The sequence below is a fragment of the Gymnoscopelus braueri genome (genome assembly GCF_963280865.1).
Source record: "Gymnoscopelus braueri genome assembly, chromosome: 7".
In the NCBI taxonomy this organism is placed as follows: domain Eukaryota; kingdom Metazoa; phylum Chordata; class Actinopteri; order Myctophiformes; family Myctophidae; genus Gymnoscopelus; species Gymnoscopelus braueri.
The window spans coordinates 21,601,771-21,621,622 of NC_137608.1; the positions used below are offsets into that span (position 1 = coordinate 21,601,771).

General features: G+C 42.2%; 2 protein-coding genes across 2 annotated transcripts in view; both read right to left on the reverse strand.

The window, feature by feature from the left end:
* Positions 1–169: 169 nt before the first annotated feature.
* Positions 170–17,249, reverse strand: dhx37 (DEAH (Asp-Glu-Ala-His) box polypeptide 37). Its single transcript, XM_080432373.1, has 27 exons — positions 17,144–17,249; positions 16,810–16,933; positions 14,736–14,905; positions 14,526–14,638; positions 14,015–14,396; positions 13,469–13,617; positions 13,015–13,107; positions 12,762–12,858; positions 12,559–12,672; positions 11,395–11,611; positions 10,885–10,983; positions 10,651–10,721; positions 10,355–10,490; positions 10,191–10,267; positions 5,747–5,979; positions 5,278–5,389; positions 5,073–5,179; positions 3,660–3,848; positions 3,150–3,274; positions 2,876–2,992; positions 2,549–2,721; positions 2,340–2,454; positions 1,778–1,915; positions 1,450–1,544; positions 1,286–1,359; positions 677–774; positions 170–575 (listed from the first exon to the last, which is right to left on the reverse strand). Exons 2-27 carry the CDS (start codon positions 16,913–16,915, stop codon positions 499–501), a joined length of 3,477 nt encoding a protein of 1,158 aa, XP_080288499.1. The 5' UTR covers positions 16,916–16,933; positions 17,144–17,249; the 3' UTR covers positions 170–498.
* Positions 17,250–18,413: 1,164 nt separating this feature from the next.
* Positions 18,414–19,852, reverse strand: part of gp1bb (glycoprotein Ib platelet subunit beta) — a 1,742-nt gene continuing 303 nt past the window's right edge. Inside the window, exon 2 of the mRNA XM_080432735.1 lies at positions 18,414–19,416. Within this exon, the coding sequence (XP_080288861.1) occupies positions 18,776–19,411 (636 nt within the window). The 5' untranslated portion in view covers positions 19,412–19,416 and the 3' untranslated portion in view covers positions 18,414–18,775. The remainder of the gene's footprint in view (positions 19,417–19,852) is intronic.

Sequence of the window (19,852 nt, forward strand, 5' to 3'; positions counted from 1 at the left end):
GACTGACTGACAGTGGTTCAGTTTGGCTTTACATGGCTCGGTTTGGCCCTAATAATTATACTTAGATTAGAGTATTATTAATTATAATAAAACATGCAAGGTCCATTCATACAGATGCTGTACGGGCTCACATCTTCATGTCATCACCCAACCATTTTATACAAGCAAATGCCATTGAAAGAAACCCTTTAATACGAGTCTTATGAAGACCAAATCAGACATACAGGGTTGTAGTATCTTGATAACAATATTAAAACATGACTTAAGTCTGTTTCTGTCAGACAAAACAGGGATAAAAAAAATTGCTCTTTTAAAAAAGAGGCACACTTTTGAGTCTGTTAACCACTTTCACCCTGCTGCCCCATTTTGGGCATGTATAGGTGAACATAAGGATGCGTTGTGAGCTTGTAGATTGGCTAGGGTTACGCTGAAGTCTCTGTAGTGAGTCATTCTTTATTTCCATGTTCTTTGTAGATACGATGTTCTCGTCTTACTTCCTCATATAGGAGGCCAACCTTTGGCCACTTCCTGGTGCATGGCTTCAGGTAGCCACTGGCAGTATACAGACAGGAGGACTGAACGACACACACACACACACACACACACACAAAACAAAAAGGTTAGGCACAGCTTAATAAAAAACATAAAATAAAACACTTTTACTGCAAATGCTCACATTTGTCGTTTTTTATCCAGGCGGAGAGCAGCGCATCTCTACAGTCAACCTTCTGGGAAACCAGGGCACCTAGTAAAGCCTGTGTCCTGGGCTGCAGTCTGGGAAAGCAACGTAACAGCAAGAGAATGTATACAGTAAAATCCTGTTCATTTATTTATTATTTAACTCTGAGTGTAACAATTTTGCATGTTTTCTTTAACACATTGAGACCTGAAGCCGATTATACATGTCTCCTAAATCTCAACAGTATTCTGAAAAACGTATGTTTCTATATCAGTGGTGCTCAATCTTTCTCATGTCAAGGACCCCTAAAATTATATGTATTTGGCAGCGGACCCCCATCAAAATATTTAGTTCCAGGGACCCCCCAGAAGCAACGATTTGAGTTAAAAATGTTCGCTTTAAAAATATATATATTCAAAGATTTGCACACATTTTCACGATTTTTCAAAAATAGCAGATCTACAAGCTCGTAGCGCGGCAATGAGCTTGTATATCTGCTATTTTTGAATAGCCCAAAGTGTAAAATAATGCTTTTTTAGCTCAAATCTAAATGACATAGTTCCAGGTCTTAATGGGTTAACACATGTTAAGGGACACATAACTTACTTTGCCCATGTCTTCAACATGATGGAGGGGTTCGAGAGTAGGTGGGCACTGTGTTTCTTCAAATTAAGACATACCTGCAAAATTGACATGGGATATACAATATAAATCACATACAATTACCATGTCACATCAAAGATTTGGAATATCAGGTTTTGAAAGAGTACCTGTCCCTCAAGCAGGAACTTTGCAAACAGCTTGTAGCGTTCCAAGCCATCTGGGTAATCCATCTCCACTGCAGGTAGCTGCCAACTCACACGGACTACACAGGATAGATTGAAGCGAGAGGACACTTTACAGGCAGTGTGTACAGTCTTCCATTCAAATTCATTCAAAAATGTGCATCATAAAAGTTTTTCCAGGTCCTTTTGTTTTTCCAACAACGTACCATCCTACTAAAAAGCCACAGGTCTCTTCACATAATATGTTCAGCTGCGTTTAAAAACAACTCTACTCAAATTTTGCCTATTCATCCATTCAGCCAGTGACACTTACAAAAGGTGCTTTGACGGTGACATTTGATAGCGCCTGTGGAGGAACAGAGCCACGGAGGCGGGGTCTCCTGTGGAGGGCCGAAGTGGCAGTACTGGGGCAGGAGCTGAGGGACCCACTCTGCTTCTATTGCAGACACACCTGAGAGAGACAGCAGGAAACGGGCACAGGTTGGGCAATTAACCGAAAATATATTGAAACCGATATTAACCAACCAATAACCGACTTATGATCGAATAATTGAGAAGCAAGTTCTTTTTTTTCTGACTAAATCGATTAGTCTGATTAACCACTTAACCCTGTATTATACTTTGTTGCACAATGGTGGCTTGCAATAATAGTAAAAATAGCCGATCTACAAGCGCACAACGCATTATGAGCTTGTAGATCTGCTATTTTAAATTTTTCGTTATTATCGTTCATTAACCGTAATCGAGGCAAAAGTTTGAAATGATCGTGATACTGATTTGAAGTCCTATCGTCCAGCCCTAGCACAGCGTCTCCATTGTGGTTACTACTGTCCTTGTTAATGTGATTTGATTAACGCACCGGAGGTGTACTTTACCTCTCATGTACATCTTTGTGGTCTCCAAGACCTCTTGGTAAACCACAAACTCAGGCAGGGTTTTGAACAAAGCGGAGCTGGGGTGAATGAACACTGGCTCATCCAAAAGAGGTGTCTAAAGAGAGATTTTAATAAAAGAAAACATGTTTAAGAGGGAAATAAACAACTACAGTTTTCTGAGCAAAATATTATCCCCCGATGTAACTTGCCTTGTATCCGTTCTTCCATTTTGGGTCTAGAATCTCTTCGGCCTGTACCCGCCGGGCAAGATGGTCTCCCAGTCCGGCCAGCACAATCTGACGCAAGCAGACCACCTGGCTCGCTGTGGGCGGAGTCATCTTGGGATCCACAAACACTCCCACCTCTGGACATACTGCATTCACTACAAACATAAAATATGAATGCTTATTTGTCGCATGTGTTATATTGGTTATCTGTAAGTGTGTGTGTGTGTGTGTGTGTGTGTGTGTGTGTGTGTGTGTGTGTGTGTGTGTGTGTGTGTGTGTGTGTGTGTGTGTGTGTGTGTGTACGCCTACCTGCATTGGTCAGTTGCCCTCTAAGCCGCCTGATTTCAACCATGGCTTTATACCTTAGGCCATTTTCCTCACAGAACTCTGGTTTGCAGCCAGCAAACTCACACGCACCAACTGCACCTACAGTTGCATACATACATATTTAGATATACACATACAACATACTATATATACCCTGACATAACAATACCATAATTATGCCAACAACCTCTAATGGTAAACAAGTAGAGGTCTACACATACACGGTTAAATCATAACACATTATGAGTAACCTTACCCAGCATGACCATGAGGTCCCCCAGGAGGAGAGAAGCTCCCTGTCCAGCCCACAGCCTCCTCATCTGGCTCAGGCGAGCTCTACGCTGGGCCAGTGTGGAATTCTCATCCTCAGATCCTGCAGGTCTGAGAAGGGAGGAAAATTAGTTAGTAGTTTAAAGCATGACTATTCACATTGAAATTACAACGCAGGACAGGTCTTCATAATAGTCACACATATATCGGAGTCAATTCAAATGTCTGAGAAAGCTTCTGAATCGACAGGGGATTCTGGTGCAAATAAAGGTTTTGAGCATAGAGAAGAAATAATGTAGAAAAGTTTAAGCAGTTTACATTAACCGCACCAAAAAGTAGGCAAGGTTGCCTACCCATGGCCCGTAACCCTTGGCCCCGCAAAAATGGCCATTCCACAAGTTCACAATGTGTTTTCAAAATTCTTAGTATAAAATAGGGATTACATGGTTAAACGTAAATCAGTATTATGATTTTTCGTAAAGATTATGCAGCCCACCTGTCAAGGTCTTCAAAGAGCTCCCGGACAGTCATGGCTGCTACCACAGCGATAACAAAGGGCAGGCAATCCTGTTGCTTCCCTAGTGCTAGCATCTTGGCATAGCGCGGTGACACAGGGAACGAAGCCATTGCCCTGCCCAGGGGCGTGATGGGACAGCACAGCCTCGCTCGCTCCATCTCTTTCACACTATAAATAAAGACCGGTTAGGCATTGATCAGTCAGTCTATGGATCGATTATCTCGTCACAAAAGAGTAAACAGAAGCATTGTCATTGAGTATATAGAGTAAATAGGCCAATTAAGCTAGGGGAAAGATTAGGGAAGGAGAAAAGGGCAAGGAAGAGGGGGAAAGATAAAAGACAGCGAGAGATGAGTGCGAGGCAAAGAGAGTCAGTATGGGACAGTGTAACAGTTAGGGTGATTAATGCTTAGCTGCGTGCCAGTGTCACGCACCAAAAATAGCTGATCTACAAGCTCACAGTGCTCACAGTGTTGCACTGCAATGTATTGTGAGCTTGTGGATATGCTATTTTTGGTGCACAACTCAGTACACAAGCTTAACCCATTTAGACCTGAGGCCGATTCTAAAAACTCCTTCTAAATCAAGCATCAGAACTGCCTTGATTGTTGTTTGTAGCTTGTTCCATTTCTCATCAAAATCCACCATCTGTGGTCTCAAGGACATTGTATGGCTACTTTATAGACTGGACTATAATTCACTTTGTAATAGTTAATAGTTAAAGGTAGGGTAAGTGATATTTTTGGGTTAAAACAAAAAGTATTTTGATAAAAGGTTAAAGCACTATATTCTGATAGTAATCATTGCTATAGAGTGTTTGTTCAGTAACAGGAGTCTCCCCGTCTCTCCAGCTCTTTAATAAACAGAAAATACATTTTCTGGTAGGTGTCAAAATCTCAGCCAATCAGGAGAAAGTACCCATTTTTAAGCTTCATTTTTATAGTGTTCCTGTTCAAATTTTGCCTGCTCATTTCTTAGTGTCATCACTTCAAATTTCACTTGTTTAATCTATATCCTGATTGAGTTCTCTATCCTGATTGGATAAAATTGGAAATTAAACTGAAACTGAAACGAAAATGCATTTTCTGTTTTATAAAGAGCTGGAGAGACATGGAGACTCCTTATATGGACAGGACATTCTATAGTAACGAGCACTATCAGAACATAGACCCATTTTGCAATTATTTGAATAATTGCAAATCACTTACCCTACCTTTAAGTCATAATAAGTGTTCTGAAAAACTTCATATATTTATTCAAAAATACAACAAATGTATGTTGCTGTATACTGTACATAGCAACAGGAACCCCAAAAGGGGTTCCCGAACTTCACGTCCTGAAAGGTATAGCTACAAATGGGGGTTCCCACCCAAAATGGGTTAAGAGAGTTACCTCCCAGTGCGAGGCGGTTCTGTAAGAGCTCCCAGAGAGATCAGTAATTGCTCCGCTGCGACCAAGGCCTCTGCAGAGGGAGGCGTGGGGAAGGGAAAATTCACCACCTGAAAAGATTGTATTAACACACTTCTGTGAAAACACAGCATGGGGATGTCTTTCAGAAACATATGCATGTTCAGGTCTGGGTGGGGGGTTTACTGACTTTGTCTATATTCAGGTCCTTCATCTGCAACACCAGGTCCTCCACTGGTCTGCGAGTTATCTCCGCTTCTGAGAACGGACTGAAGTCACCAAACACTGCAGACGAGTATAACCTAATGAAACAGTATAGGAATTATTAATACAACAAAGTAACAAATCCCAATACCTGAAGGTGAGAATGACTATGTAACAATAGATACAAAGGCGTCTAGTTTGAAGTCAGTACACCTTGATGTTTTTCGTCAGTACAATTAATAACAGTGGAATCGATGCAGATGCCTCTAATGGACTAAAAGCGTACTAGGCATAAAGAAAAGTGAGGTTTTGTGAGCTTGTAGATCGGCTATTTTCAGTGCACGACACGATGTGCAACCAAGTAATTCAAGCTTTAGAGGAAACACTGTGCTGGGGAGTTACGCTGGGTACTTCCCGTCCTCAAACTAGCAGCTAAAGTGTTTGCACTTTCGGACCTGTAGCAGTGCCCCGGTTCTGTTCGGCCAGCTCTGCCGGCTCTCTGATTGGCTGAGGCCTGGGAGGTCCAGGAGATCTTGAAAGAGGACACCCCAGTCACGCGATCGTAGTAACGCTTCTTCACTCGACCACAGTCAACCACATACTTGATCCCTGGAATTGTGAGAGAGGTCTCCGCCACATTGGTAGCCACCACGCAGAGTCTAGTGCCTGGTGGTGGGGGGCTGAACACCTATAGAAAAGAACCAGACAAAACACACACACAAAACATTGGATCCTTGATGCATCACAACTACTATCGGCTTATTTTTGTACTGATAACAGAGCAGGGATATACCATGGACATAGTACATACAGACAACAGTGACATACATGATGTCACGAAAGAACAAAACATAGGAAATTCCAATATGAAACTTGTTAAAGGAGTAGTTCACCCAAAAAAGTACTTATTTTCTATAAATTACACACCCCATGAAGCCTTGAATTCATGGAGATTTTTTTTATTTTTGTCGCAATAATTTGGTCAGTAGGAGACTCTTTGAGTCTCTGCCTGCAATCGGCAAATGTTTGGCTCAGGAATGCGAAAAAACTAAACAATCTCCATGAATTCAAGGCTTCATGGGGTGTGTAATTGATACAAAATAACAATTTTTTAAAACTCCTTTAAGAGTGTGAATATTTTATCATATGTAGGTTGGGAGAGGCTTATTGTCGGTATCAGCCGACCATGCGGGAGCCTGTGCCCGTTACAATGCGCTAGACCCCTGGGGGATGGATTGCTAAGGTGGAGCGCCACACCTACTGTACCATCAGCTCTCAGTACTTTACTGCACGACTTTCCTCACCCAAACCGTGCTACTCATACGCTGAGTTGGCGGTGCCCGGGATCGAACCCATGACCTTGTGGTCCAAAGGAAACTCCTTTTAGTCCGGGAGCCAGGCCCAGCCCTCAGGATGTTCTCTGCTAAAAAAAAATCACTATGATTTCCTGTTAGCATATACCTTGGGCCATCACAAGTTCATACTGACCACCCCCAACTCGGGGCCGTTTAGTCTCAGGGGCCCCAAAACCCCTTTTTGGGGCCGAAATTATGTTAATGGCAATATAAAATGTACTAAAATTACATAAATTGTCTTACACATATGAAATTCGCCATGGAGTATCCTGACACATAGGGGTAAGTAGCAAAATAGGATTCTAGTGCTTGCTACCATTGTATTTTTAGATATGACCTACAACATCCCCAGAAACACAAAAAAATACTGTCCACTTGACAAATAACAACAAAGATGATTATTTTCCAGCACTTTATGGTGCATATCACTGCCTCAATTGTTTATCAAAAACTTGTCCCTAAGCTTCAGTTTGAGCCCAAGATGACCTTTGTATCTTGAAAATTACTCTTTCTGTAGCCAATAGTCTGCACTATACCTCAAATCTGAGAAAATTGAATAATCATAGTCATAGTAGAGGCCCTAGGAGGGCTCCACGCGCGATTGCTTATTTATTTTCTAGTTTGGATTTTTAGCATCCATAGGACCTCTAATATAGGGATTTCGGTGATCCCAAGAAAAAAAGCGGTCCAAAGTGTTATTTTTCAATGTTTTATTACCCCTATGAGACCTGCAGGATTGCTGAGTGGAACGGCGGCGAGACTGTCTTTCGGAGACTGTGCTCAAATTTAGACTTAGCCCAATTTACCATTTGATTCTAGACAACCTCAGGTTTCCAATGCGACCAACGGTGCCATGCTACCTTGTCGGGAAGGGGGCTAAATACCAAAGGATTCGGCCATTACCATTTTCCAAATGGTCCCTTGACCTGTCACCTCAATATATCATGTGAATGTAAATGGATTACATGGATACCTACAAGCCTCCCCTGTACAGACATGCCAAATGTATGCCAATCTCATGCAGTTTTGGGCAAGAACCATGCCGTTTTTTGCATGGTACAAATATGTAATTTCAACCTATTGTAAAACGAGACCACTTTACTGTATCTATAGCTGTATGAGACCACAGTACTGTATGTAGACCACTGTACTGCCTCTAGATTCCACTGTGCTGCATCTATTGCTATATGAGACCACTGTATTTTATCTGTAGCTGTATTAGACCACTGTACTTAATCTAGACCACTGTACTGCATCTATAGACCACTGTACTACATCAAAAGACCACTGTACTGCATCTATAGACCATTGGTCCAGTGGTCTACAGAGCCTGGGAGGGCCCCAGTGGGGGGGGGTCGCCGCGAAGACTCGGTAGATGCACTACAGTGGTCCAAAGATACACTACAGTGGTCTACATATGCACTAGTGTGGTCTACAGATGCACTACAGTGGTCTACAGATGCACTACAGTGGTCTACAGATGCACTACAGTGGCCTACAGATGCACTACAGTGGTCTACAGATGCACTACAGTGGCCTACAGATGCACTAGAGTGGTCTACAGATGCACTAGAGTGGTCTACAGATGCACTACAGTGGTCTACAGATGCACTACAGTGGTCTACAGATGCACTACAGTGGTCTACAGATGCACTACAGTGGTCTACAGATGCACTACAGTGGTCTACAGATGCACTAGAGTGGTCTACAGATGCACTACAGTGGTCTACAGATGCACTACAGTGGTCTACAGATGCACAATAGTGGTCTACAGATGCACTAGTGTGGTCTACAGATGCACTACAGTGGTCTACAGATGCACTAGAGTGGTCTACAGATGCACTACAGTGGTCTACAGATGCACTAGAGTGGTCTAGATATGCACTAGTGTGGTCTACAGATGCACTAGAGTGGTCTACAGATGCACTACAGTGGTCTACATATGCACTACAGGGGTCTACAGATGCACTAGTGTGGTCTACAGATGCACTACAGTGGTCTACAGATGCACTACAGTGGTCTACAGATGCACTACAGGGGTCTACAGATGCACTAGTGTGGTCTACAGATGCACTACAGTGGTCTACAGATGCACTAGAGTGGTAAGTCGCTTTGGATAAAAGCGTCTGCTAAATGACAGTAATGTAATGTAATGTCTACAGATGCACTAGAGTGGTCTACAGATGCACTAGTGTGGTCTACAGATGCACTACAGTGGTCTACAGATGCACTACAGTGGCCTACAGATGCACTACAGTGGTCTACAGATGCACTACAGTGGTCTACAGATGCACTACAGTGGTCTACAGATGCACTACAGTGGTCTACAGATGCACTACAGTGGTCTACAGATGCACTACAGTGGCCTACAGATGCACTACAGTGGTCTACAGATGCACTAGAGTGGTCTACAGATGCACTAGAGTGGTCTACAGATGCACTACAGTGGCCTACAGATGCACTACAGTGGCCTACAGATGCACTACAGTGGTCTACAGATGCACTAGAGTGGTCTACAGATGCACTAGAGTGGTCTACAGATGCACTAGAGTGGTCTACAGATGCACTAGAGTGGTCTACAGATGCACTACAGTGGCCTACAGATGCACTACAGTGGCCTACAGATGCACTACAGTGGTCTACAGATGCACTACAGTGGTCTACAGATGCACTACAGTGGTCTACAGATGCACTACAGTGGTCTACAGATGCACTACAGTGGTCTACAGATGCACTACAGTGGTCTACAGATGCACTACAGTGGCCTACAGATGCACTAGAGTGGTCTACAGATGCACTAGAGTGGTCTACAGATGCACTACAGTGGCCTACAGATGCACTAGAGTGGTCTACAGATGCACTACAGTGGTCTACAGATGCACTAGAGTGGTCTACAGATGCACTAGAGTGGTCTACAGATGCACTAGTGTGGTCTACAGATGCACTACAGTGGCCTACAGATGCACTAGAGTGGTCTACAGATGCACTACAGTGGTCTACAGATGCACTACAGTGGTCTACAGATGCACTACAGTGGTCTACAGATGCACTACAGTGGCCTACAGATGCACTACAGTGGTCTACAGATGCACTACAGTGGTCTACAGATGCACTACAGTGGTCTACAGATGCACTAGAGTGGTCTACAGATGCACTAGAGTGGTCTACAGATGCACTACAGTGGTCTACAGATGCACTACAGTGGTCTACAGATGCACTAGAGTGGTCTACAGATGCACTAGTTTATGAAATTTGTATATGTAGTAGTAAAAGTAGTAAAAGTATTTATGAAGATTTCTATATCCATTTGGCCAAAGGAGATGTACACCAGCACCATACTAGTCTGCATGCTAGTCGGCATGCTCGCAAGCGGCTTAATCGTCAATGATGCCGTCTGAATGTTGGTGAATATCGGTGTTTTCACCACTGATCACCGCACTATAATTTCTGTGGCTTCGTTCACAAACTGCACACCTCGCAACAAAGTTCTTCAAAGTCTTAATCATGACAGCATTCATATCAGACAAAGTTTCAATTATCTCACCTTAGCCTGCTGCTCCGGGGCCAACAGAGAGTAAAGTGGGAGGACATAGAGAGGAATGGACGGGTCTGCCTTCACCTCTGCAAAACATCATCACCATCATTAATAATATGCAGTCATTTAAAACTGGTCATGTTGGATCTGAGAAAATCAGCGGTCTGTCTTACTCGTGTCGTCGGGATCGTCTTCCATGTCCAGGTCGGAGTCCCCGTAGTCCTCGTCTCCTATCCCAGCCTGCCTGTCCTCGTCCCCCTCGTCCACCGGTAAGGCGGAGTAGTTGTCCAGGTCAATACGGGGCAGAGACTGAAGACACAGCGCAGAAAACACTCTAAGAAACCCCTCACACATAAACACTCATAGATACAATATGATTTCATACTGTGGAAAATAGATTTGTCTTCTAGCAGAAGAGGGTATAATGGAGAGTGAGAATGACTGTAGGTCTTAGGGGTCTTTGACGTACAACGGTCTGTTTTCGTTTGGACTTCTTAAACTTCCTCATCTCGTCTGAGGCGTTTACCTCCTCTTCTTCACCTGGTAAGAAACAGACAACTGTCATGCTGTTCAGAGGTATTTGCAGATTATTTTTGTCTGAACAGCAAAAAAACATGGAAACTGATTTTTGTGAATTAGGTGGTTTGAAATGCGGTTAAAATCTAAAGCCTGAACAAAGCCTAAGCGTGCTTGAGGTCCTCACCCGTGGCTGTGTTCCCCTTCCTGAAAGGGAAAGCTTGCCTCAGTCTTCGACACACAGTGTGGACCTCCGCCTGGCCAGTCAGAAACACCAGGATGCCACCTAAAGAACATACAAGTGCATGCTTTAGTAATAAGGAAAAAAACATGTCTATAAACTTTATACTGTTATGTAAAGTAACCCAAAACGACTATTACGTGAAAAGGATAACATGCATATTGTGAAATGTCAGCTAAATATGGTCACTAATACTGTGGTTGCAAAATACTATTCTGTTTGAACAGAATTAATCACTCAATCCCTATATACTTCACTGACACCTCAGGGGTCCCCCCAGGGGTCTATACGCACCAAATCTCTTCGCCAAAAATAACCCCCAAATGTTTGCCCCAGAATAGGGACGCTAGGATTAATGTGGATAAAGTATTCCTATTACAAGCAACTTAATTTGGGCCCGAGACTTTGCCAAAAACCTTTGTTTCTGAATGTCTAAGAGACTGTCTGGATGTGTACCTGGTGGCAGCATGCGGTGGATTTTGCAGGTCTTTTGGAAGACCTCTCCGGTGTAGTCCTCTAGCGGGGTGCGTTTGTTAAAGTGGATGCTGACAGGGAACTGGCGGGCCTCCACTTTGATGATGGGCGGAGGTGTCTTAAACAGCTTCCCGTTTTCCGTGAAATCTTCCACGCGCAGGGTGGCCGACATGATGATCAGCTTCATGGGCATACCTCTCTGTGTGGCACAAGGAACCGTAGATCAAAGGAGAGTAACTCGTCGATTTTGACCTCAAATTTGATATCACCCTCTCTTGGGGAGAATTATTATTCATCATCTCTACGAATATGCCTTGTGGCTCCATTTTGATTGTTATTTTCTAATCACCTCCAATGGGCTTTAAAAATAGATGAAGAGAAATGTGGGATATTACAAGAACAGTAGATTAACGAAAGGGCAGTGTGGTAGGGTAGTGGTTATAATATAATGGAAATGTGTCACAGGTTCAATCCCCCCTATTAGCTAGTGTGTAACAATCCTGTCCTGTGAGAGAATAACCACGATGAGCATACTACTTATTATAAGTCACTATGGATCGCAGTGTCACCGTCCTAAACGACTTAGTATTCATGTGAAAAGTTACCTTAAGGCTTAGTAGAAGACTGAGGATATACTCTGTAGAGCCAGACCGATTGATATACGGTATATACTGAAGGTCTGGCCAATATATCAGTCATTATTTGACTTTTTTGACAACATCAGCATCTGCAGTTATTTTCGTTTTCACCTTCGTTTTCGTTCAACCTGGCGTCCCTATTTTGCCTATGTCAATATAGGCAAACATTTGAATAGGGCTTCAGTGATCAAATAAAGTTTTTGTTTCTTTTTTATCTAACAAAATGTTATTTGTGTTTCTTTTTATTCATTTGTTTGTTTATAAGTTAAATGTTCTCTAAAATACATATTTTTCTCAAATGAAATTGGTTAGATGTTGCACAAAATATCGGTCAAAACATCAGTAATCAATGGTCTACTCTCACAAATTGGGATCGGACCCAAAAATCTAGCATTGGTCGAGCTTTAGTACAGTGTATATGTCACACCATTTGATTTTAAATACAGATTTACTGATCTAAGCACAAACTTGTCACATCCAATTACTAGACAACGGGACAGTTGCTTGCCTTATTCCTGAGTGGGACGATACGAGACAGCAGGCCAATGAGGATGTCAGTGTACACGCTCCTTTCATGAGCTTCATCTATTATTATCACACTGTACTTCTGGAGCAGGAAATCCTACGGGACAAGACAATGTGACCGTGTTAAGTAGACAAAGAGACAGAGATCATGTATGTGTAGACAGCGAGGGGAAATGAGTGAGCTACCTTCTGAATCTCCTTCAATAGGACACCATCAGTCATGAACTTGATCTTGGTGTCACTTGTCACGTTCCCCTCATATCGAATCTGGTACGACACCACCCTGAAGGATAGGGATACCCCAGTGTATTTAATATACAGACAATAAAATGAATAGTTCAATATGACTACTTCCTTTCTCAAATCACGTCTCTGAGAAGACGCATCAACACAAGAAATGTGGTTATTGAAAATATACAAAATACAGTGATTTTCCTACTGTGGGGGCAGGTTCATCTCTTTGGCCACTCGGTGGGACATGCTGACAGCTGCCACTCTCCGTGGCTCTGTGACACCTATAATCCCACTGGCACTGGAGAGAGGGAGGGAGAGACAGACAGAGCACATGAATGAACTCAACCTGCAAGCTTTCTGGAGGAAAGAAACCAAAGCCATAGTAACATTTTAGGTTGCTGATGAGACCCAATAAGCAAGTGGTTAGAGGCAAGGACATACTGTAACACATGGGTGAATTGGCCTGATCAGTGCTGGACCTGGTTCAGTCCCAGGAGGAAGGACCTATTGCTGAATGTCACCCCTACTCTCCACATTTCCTGTCTCTATCTTCACTATCGCTGTCGAGTAAAGGCTTAAAAATGCCACCTGCCCACCCCCCCAGAAAAAAACATTCAAAGAGGTTGTTAAAGGAAAAGGGTGTAAAACGTTTTTTTTACCTGGCGTAACCAGCCTCGTACAGGAACTGGGGAACCTGGGTGGTCTTTCCACTTCCCGTCTCTCCACAGAGTATGATACTTGGGTTCTCCCTGACCGCCTCCATGATAACCTGCTCTTCTCCGAGCACGGGCAGCTTCAAACGTGCTTCCTACAACACATACACATGTACAGAGATAAACACACACAATCTCAGTGTTAATGTAACTATGAGAGCAGAGTTAGACCGATATATCCGCCCTTTTGATGTCTCGGCAATTAAGCAGCCAAAGTGTAGTTTTCAAAAATAGCAGATCTACAAGCTATCTACTCAGCTAAGATCTTTTTACTTGTTTTCTAGTTTTTGTTTGATTTTAAATTAAATGTTCTCAAATAGAATATTGAATCAAATCTTTTTCAAATTGATTAGAATTGATTTTGTACTTTTTCATAAAATATCGGCCAAAACACCTGTGAAGCTAGGACTCTCCAAAATCTCAGACAGACAGACAGAGACAAACACACCGACACATGTGCAGATGAAATAAAAAGAAAAGCACATACTGTACCTGTATTTCTGGCAGCCTATAAACTGGAATGAACACTGCAGGCTGGCATGGCATTTTGCTTGGGACTTGGAGTTGGTCAGAAACCTCCTTCTTCTCCTCCTTCAGTGAATCGTTTACCACCACCCGTTCCTCTTCCACCCCATCCAGCTTGTCCTCTGTCTCCTGACAAGAGGAAAGAGCTTCCTTAGATTCACAGGCCTCTGTAGACTCCTGTCCTCCATCATTGCCGTCACCGTCATCATCAGAGGATGAGTCCAGGTCACTACTCTCTTCTCCCTTCTGTTCTTCTTCTTCCGCTTCTTCCCATTTTCGTTTCCTGTTAGCTCCGCTCAGGCTGCTGATCTTTGGCCCAGACCCTCCGTCATCCACTTCATCAGGTTTCCTAGCAATAAACAAATTGTGAGAATTGCTGCAGCAGATACACAAACACACTCGCTGATCATAATGTTTCTGGGACAATCTGCATGTAGCTCAGCCTTTACGTTAGGTGTGTGTACATGTGTAAACCTACGTTTTACTCTGGTAAAGCTTGTCTCCTGTGCCCAGTTTAGAAGTGGTGTAGAGCAACTTCAGTTCAGACTCTGGAAGCTGTACCTCAGCCAGCTTAGTCAATATATCTGCTCTCTGAAGTGGACAGAGGAGAAGATGATGTTAGGATGCTTTTGACATAAAAACAGATGATGATTAGCTCAAAATTAATCGTTTTCTGAGTGCCACTTACATGAGCTTTCTTCTCCTTGACCTCCAGGACCTTCTGCAGCTGTTTTTTCTGCTTATTGGTGAGAGGCCGTTTCTTTGAGACAGGTGTCTCTACACCTTTGGTCTTTTTGGCTTTGGTGGCCGGGAGAACCAGGACATTGCTGGCATCCACACCTTTAATTTTGTCTCCATCTGTTGAGAGGAACACGTACAGTAGGCTAGGTTCAGAATTTTTTTTTTTTTTAAACCTCATGGAAAACTGATTTTAATTAATCAGATTTGAACCACATTCCAAGCCTAGGTGGTATGAAATGTCATTCACATCTGATTTCTAAATAAGATTTCTCAATCTGGACACTCAAACACTAAAGTCTGATTTATACTTCATTGTACAATGGCGTCGACAAAGTATAAGTTAAGCATTGATCACACCTATGTCATTACCACAGCAACCAATGCAGATAGGTTGACAATGTCAAATAACAGTGTGGACAGTAAGACAGTTAGTCCTAAAGATCCTATTTGATAAATAAATCTGTAACCTCAGAAGCAGTGCTTCCCATACCCCCGAAATATAAGTACATTTTATTTTATATAGCACCAAATTACAACACAAGTTAAGGGCACTTTTCTTATAGAGCAGATCTAGACAGTGCTTTGTAATTAAAGAAACCTAATGTTTGTTATTTATCCAATTTATGTGCACCTGGTGTTTAATTTCAGAGTCGTTACTGCGTTGCTGTCATTTAGTCACGCTATTTTCTCTCCTTTCCACTGCTCTGTGTTTCACGAACAGCGGGGCTCAGCCCACAGGCCCCGACGTACTGACATCAATTGCACTTAAAGTCCAATAAAAGCCAACATTAAGTAATTAAGTTGAATAGTCAACCAAAAACATGACGCAAACGTTAGCTCTAAACTAGCAGCTCTCCTTACGACAAGCACAGGGCTCAACACAGGATGACAGGAGTGAAGGAGGAGAGGACATTGGAGCAGCTCGGACATTTTAGTTGCAATACCAACCCTTGACAGCCCATTCATTGAAACCAAAAAGTCTGATTGTATTAAACGACATTAAACTCACCAATATTGCAGCTGTACGGAAATCTTGGGTTATCCTTAACCTCTTTTTATCTGTCAAGTTTTTGTGTCATAGAAATCCACCGTAGACATGCTATGAGCTACTTTCAGTCAATAAATTAGAGTGTTCGAGCTGAAAGCAACTCGTTTTTAATAACGCAACATCCTGCTGCCTCCTGCATTATGTGAAATTTCGAAACAGGTGGTACGAATGACCGTTGAGTGATTTCCAACGAGTTCTTCCAAACATTAAAAAAAATAAAACCTGCACGGAATTTATTGACAGAAAGTAGGTCATAACATTTTTATGAAACAAAGACATGACAGATACAAAGAGGATAACCCAAGCTTTCCGTACAGCTGCAATCTTGGTGAGTTTAACGTTGTTTAATATAAGGCTGTCAAGGGTTGGTATTGCAACTTAGATGCCAAAATAGTATTATAGCATCTAAGTTGCTTGCTGCTAGTCGTAGACATCGGAACGTCAGTCACTAGGTTCTGACCCGTATCGGTCTGTATCTGCCTTGTTTTGGCTGAGGCGCAGTGCATTCCTCTTCTTCTCAACAGGATGACAGGCTTTTGATCCATCATCCTGTGTCCATCAGTACTCTACAGCAGTGGTTCTCAACCTTTTCAGGCCGTGACCCCCCCAAATAATCACATTTGAACTGGGAGGGGACCCCCCCACCCTGACAAGCAATTGGAATTGTAGGAGTTGACTGACTCAGTTCCACAGATAAACTTTGTGAAAATATTTTCAAAAATGTTGACTCTCTTATTATTTGACAATTTGGCTAATGTTTGACCAGTTCTTATAGTATTGTTTGCTAATTACTTTTAACACAGAATAATGGTCTTAAAAGTCCTAAAATTGTCACTTCACTGACATCTGGGGACCCCCCAAAATCATGTGGGGGCTCCCCGACCCACAGGTTCAGAACCACTGCTCTACAGTACTGATATTGGTAACATAGATTCTTCTTTATTTTTTTTAAAACAGGTAGATTCTCATTTACCTTCTAATTCGACCACCACGTCTGTCTTCACAGTCTCTGTCGGTTGAGCGTCTCCCTGTCTTTGCAGTCTCCCTTTCCAGTTGTGATTCTTCCTCAGTCTCCCCATCTCCTCCAGAAGCCAAGCCTGTGAAATGATCAGCGGAATAGTATGTGCTTTTAAGTCTAAGCAGTTATAGATACGAATACAATCACATGCCACATTGTGGATAACTATCACACACTAAACTAATGACGATAGCAAGCCAAGTTGACAACACGTGTTATTTGCAATCCCACATAAAACAAGAAATAAGCAATCACGCCGTGTTAACATCATATAGTATTCGCTACTAACCTTTATAGTTTGATTTTCCAAATAAGTGTATTATCTTCGGATCTTTTGTGCCATTTTACAGTGTAAATTGTGGCACATTGACAAATCTCACGTGTAAACAAAATTGGTCCAGGGTGTTAAAATGTCCGTGTTCAACACGCTCTGTCAAAGAAAGGTTCCGCTAGTGGACTAGAACAAATACCCTAAATGCTACTATTCTTAACAACTACAAATTCTGAATGGTACATTTGCATAGTTTAGGTTGAAAAGCAGCTTGTCTGCTTTTTAAGCAAAAGATAATATGCAACAATAACAATAGCCCTAGAATGTGATATTACATACATAGGCTATGACATATTAAAAAATGCCCAAAATGAGAACGAACAAAAAAAAAAACTAATAAGGAAAAGAAAAAAGAAAGAAAATATAACAATAAGCCAAGTCGATTAGCTCAATTTGTTTGTTTGATTGATTGGATACTTTATTAGTCAGAAATGCAAACACCACGTGGTACCGTAAGACATTAAGGCTAAAAGGATAACACAAAAAGGTCCTGGGGACTTGTTTCCATTGTGGTCCTATTTAACTTCAGGTCCCCCATAAAGAACTGTCTGAATAGGAGCTGGACCCAAACATCTATTGTTGAGTTCAGCTTCCATTTACGGTCAGGACCTATTTTGTTCTTTTACTTGTCTTGTACATTGAAATTGTATGCATGTATTTATTTGATCTTTTTCTGTATTCTGTAGGCCTATGTTATGTCTCTGCAGGGGCTGCTACCAAGTAAGTAAAGTTTGTGTTTTATCCTTTTGTGTTTTATCCCTCAGCTGATTACTGCAGTAATCAGCTGAGCCATAGTCATAGCCCACGCTTGAAAGGGGAGTTGTATTTCTTACAGTTTCTCAATAGTAGGGTAATCACTTTGTGTAATCTGTTGTGAAGGCCAAAATAATCCACCTAATTTCAAATTAAGACAGTCCAGAGACAGTGACTGAACATTATAGGCTATCAGTATATTGGATCTTTAATTTTAAATGTAGGCATTTAGCCCAAATATCATACTTCAAACTTCAAATATAGATATAGTCCTTTTGCAATGTACAATGCCATCTATGTATTGTTTTCAGTTGGAGAAATGTTTTATTATTCATAAATACATAAGAAAAGGATCATGTGTGTCATTGTGTAGTATGTCAAGTGTATATGAACCATAGTTGGTACTGTCCCCCAAAAAAGTTTAGAAAAAAAGGAAGAAATCATGGTCAATCATTTCATTTGCATCTCTTTAATACATAAACATTTTGCAGTACAAAAGACACAAAACAAAAAGTCACAATATAACAGTTTGTGTTATGTATAAAAGGACAATACAGTTCTGCACAATTTGGGTCAACAATATTATGTGGACCTAATTAACTATTAAACATGGTACTGTACTTCAAATAGCCTATATATTCATAATTATTCTCTATAATAAATAACAAAATACTGTCTCATTTCTTGTTCTGTCTTTATACATTACAAACAGGTGTGAAGACATCACCTTTAGGGTCTTTTAAGCTTGAAAAAACATTTAAACAAAGATATTTGCCGTCCATTGTGCAAATGAAAACATAAAACTGTATTATTTCCTTCCCATCAGACAACTCTTTCTCAGATGCTGCTGTCCTTCAAGGGCTCGTATTCTGTATCCATCAGGTTCTCCCCAGAAATAAAGCTTTCCTCTGTGGTTCTCCTCGCGGCCCTGGACATCCTCTCGAACCTCCTCAGGAACACAATGACGCCCACCAGCAATGCCGCCTGCACCGCCACGAACACAAACAGGCACACCTGCGAGGCCAGTGCCAGGTCACAGTACCAGTAGTGACAGGTCTCCTGAATCTCCGCCTCAGTTAAGTAGACCACCAGCCTCCCTCTCAGTCCAGGGGGGGAACTGCAGTTGACGTTGCTGTGTGATGTGTGGTGGCCATGAGGCTGGCGGAGCAGCAGGGCACGCAGGTACAGCACCCCGCAGTCACACGCCCACGGGTTGCCATGGAGAGAGATGGAGCGTAAAGAGGTGAGGCCATCCAACAGACCATTAGGGAGGGTGGTCAGCAGGTTGTTGTGGAGGTGGAGCTCCGTCGTGCCAGGTGGGAAATGGGTGGGGAGCGAGGAGCTGGTCAGACTCCTACGGCTGCAGTCCACTTGACCTCCGTTGCAGGAACAAGTAGAGGGGCAGGCTGATGACCCTTGTACAGTGACTCTCGACAAGAGGAGCAGACACAGGAGTGATAGCCCCGTCATCATAATTACTGAGAGAAGAGAAGAGAAGAGAAGAGAAGAGAAGAGAAGAGAAGAGAAGAGAAGAGAAGAGAAGAGAAGAGAAGAGAAGAGAAGAGAAGAGAAGAGAAGAGAAGAGAAGAGAAGAGAAGAGAAGAGAAGAGAACGAGTTAACTGACTGTCAGACAGATGACAAATATGATATTCAGAATCGTAAGGTTTGTCATTGCCCAGTACAACTACAGTAACACCGGAATAAGCATACTGTGTGGATATCACTCATCTAATCTGACAGCGAATATGGGAAATTTTCTTTCAAAAATGATTCCTCGAACATTCTCCGAAAATGATCCCTGACCATAAAATGTAACACATTATCAAAGTTATGAATCTTGTGCAGGTCTGTCGTACTGTTTTGCAGAAGCAAAGAATGAGACTATAGGAGACATACTGTAAGAGTAAAACCTC

What these genes read in the sequence shown, in the direction of transcription:
- dhx37 (XM_080432373.1), bottom strand. Translation starts at nt 16,915, where the DNA reads ATGGGGAGACTGAGGAAGAATCACAACTGGAAAGGGAGACTGCAAAGA. An exon ending in ATAGGCTGCCAGAAATACAG is followed by an intron (nt 13,618 to 14,014) that starts GTACAGTATGTG and finishes TATGTGTTGTAG; the next exon opens with GAAGCACGTTTGAAGCTGCC. An exon ending in AGGGCAACTGACCAATGCAG is followed by an intron (nt 2,722 to 2,875) that starts GTAGGCGTACAC and finishes TTATGTTTGTAG; the next exon opens with TGAATGCAGTATGTCCAGAG.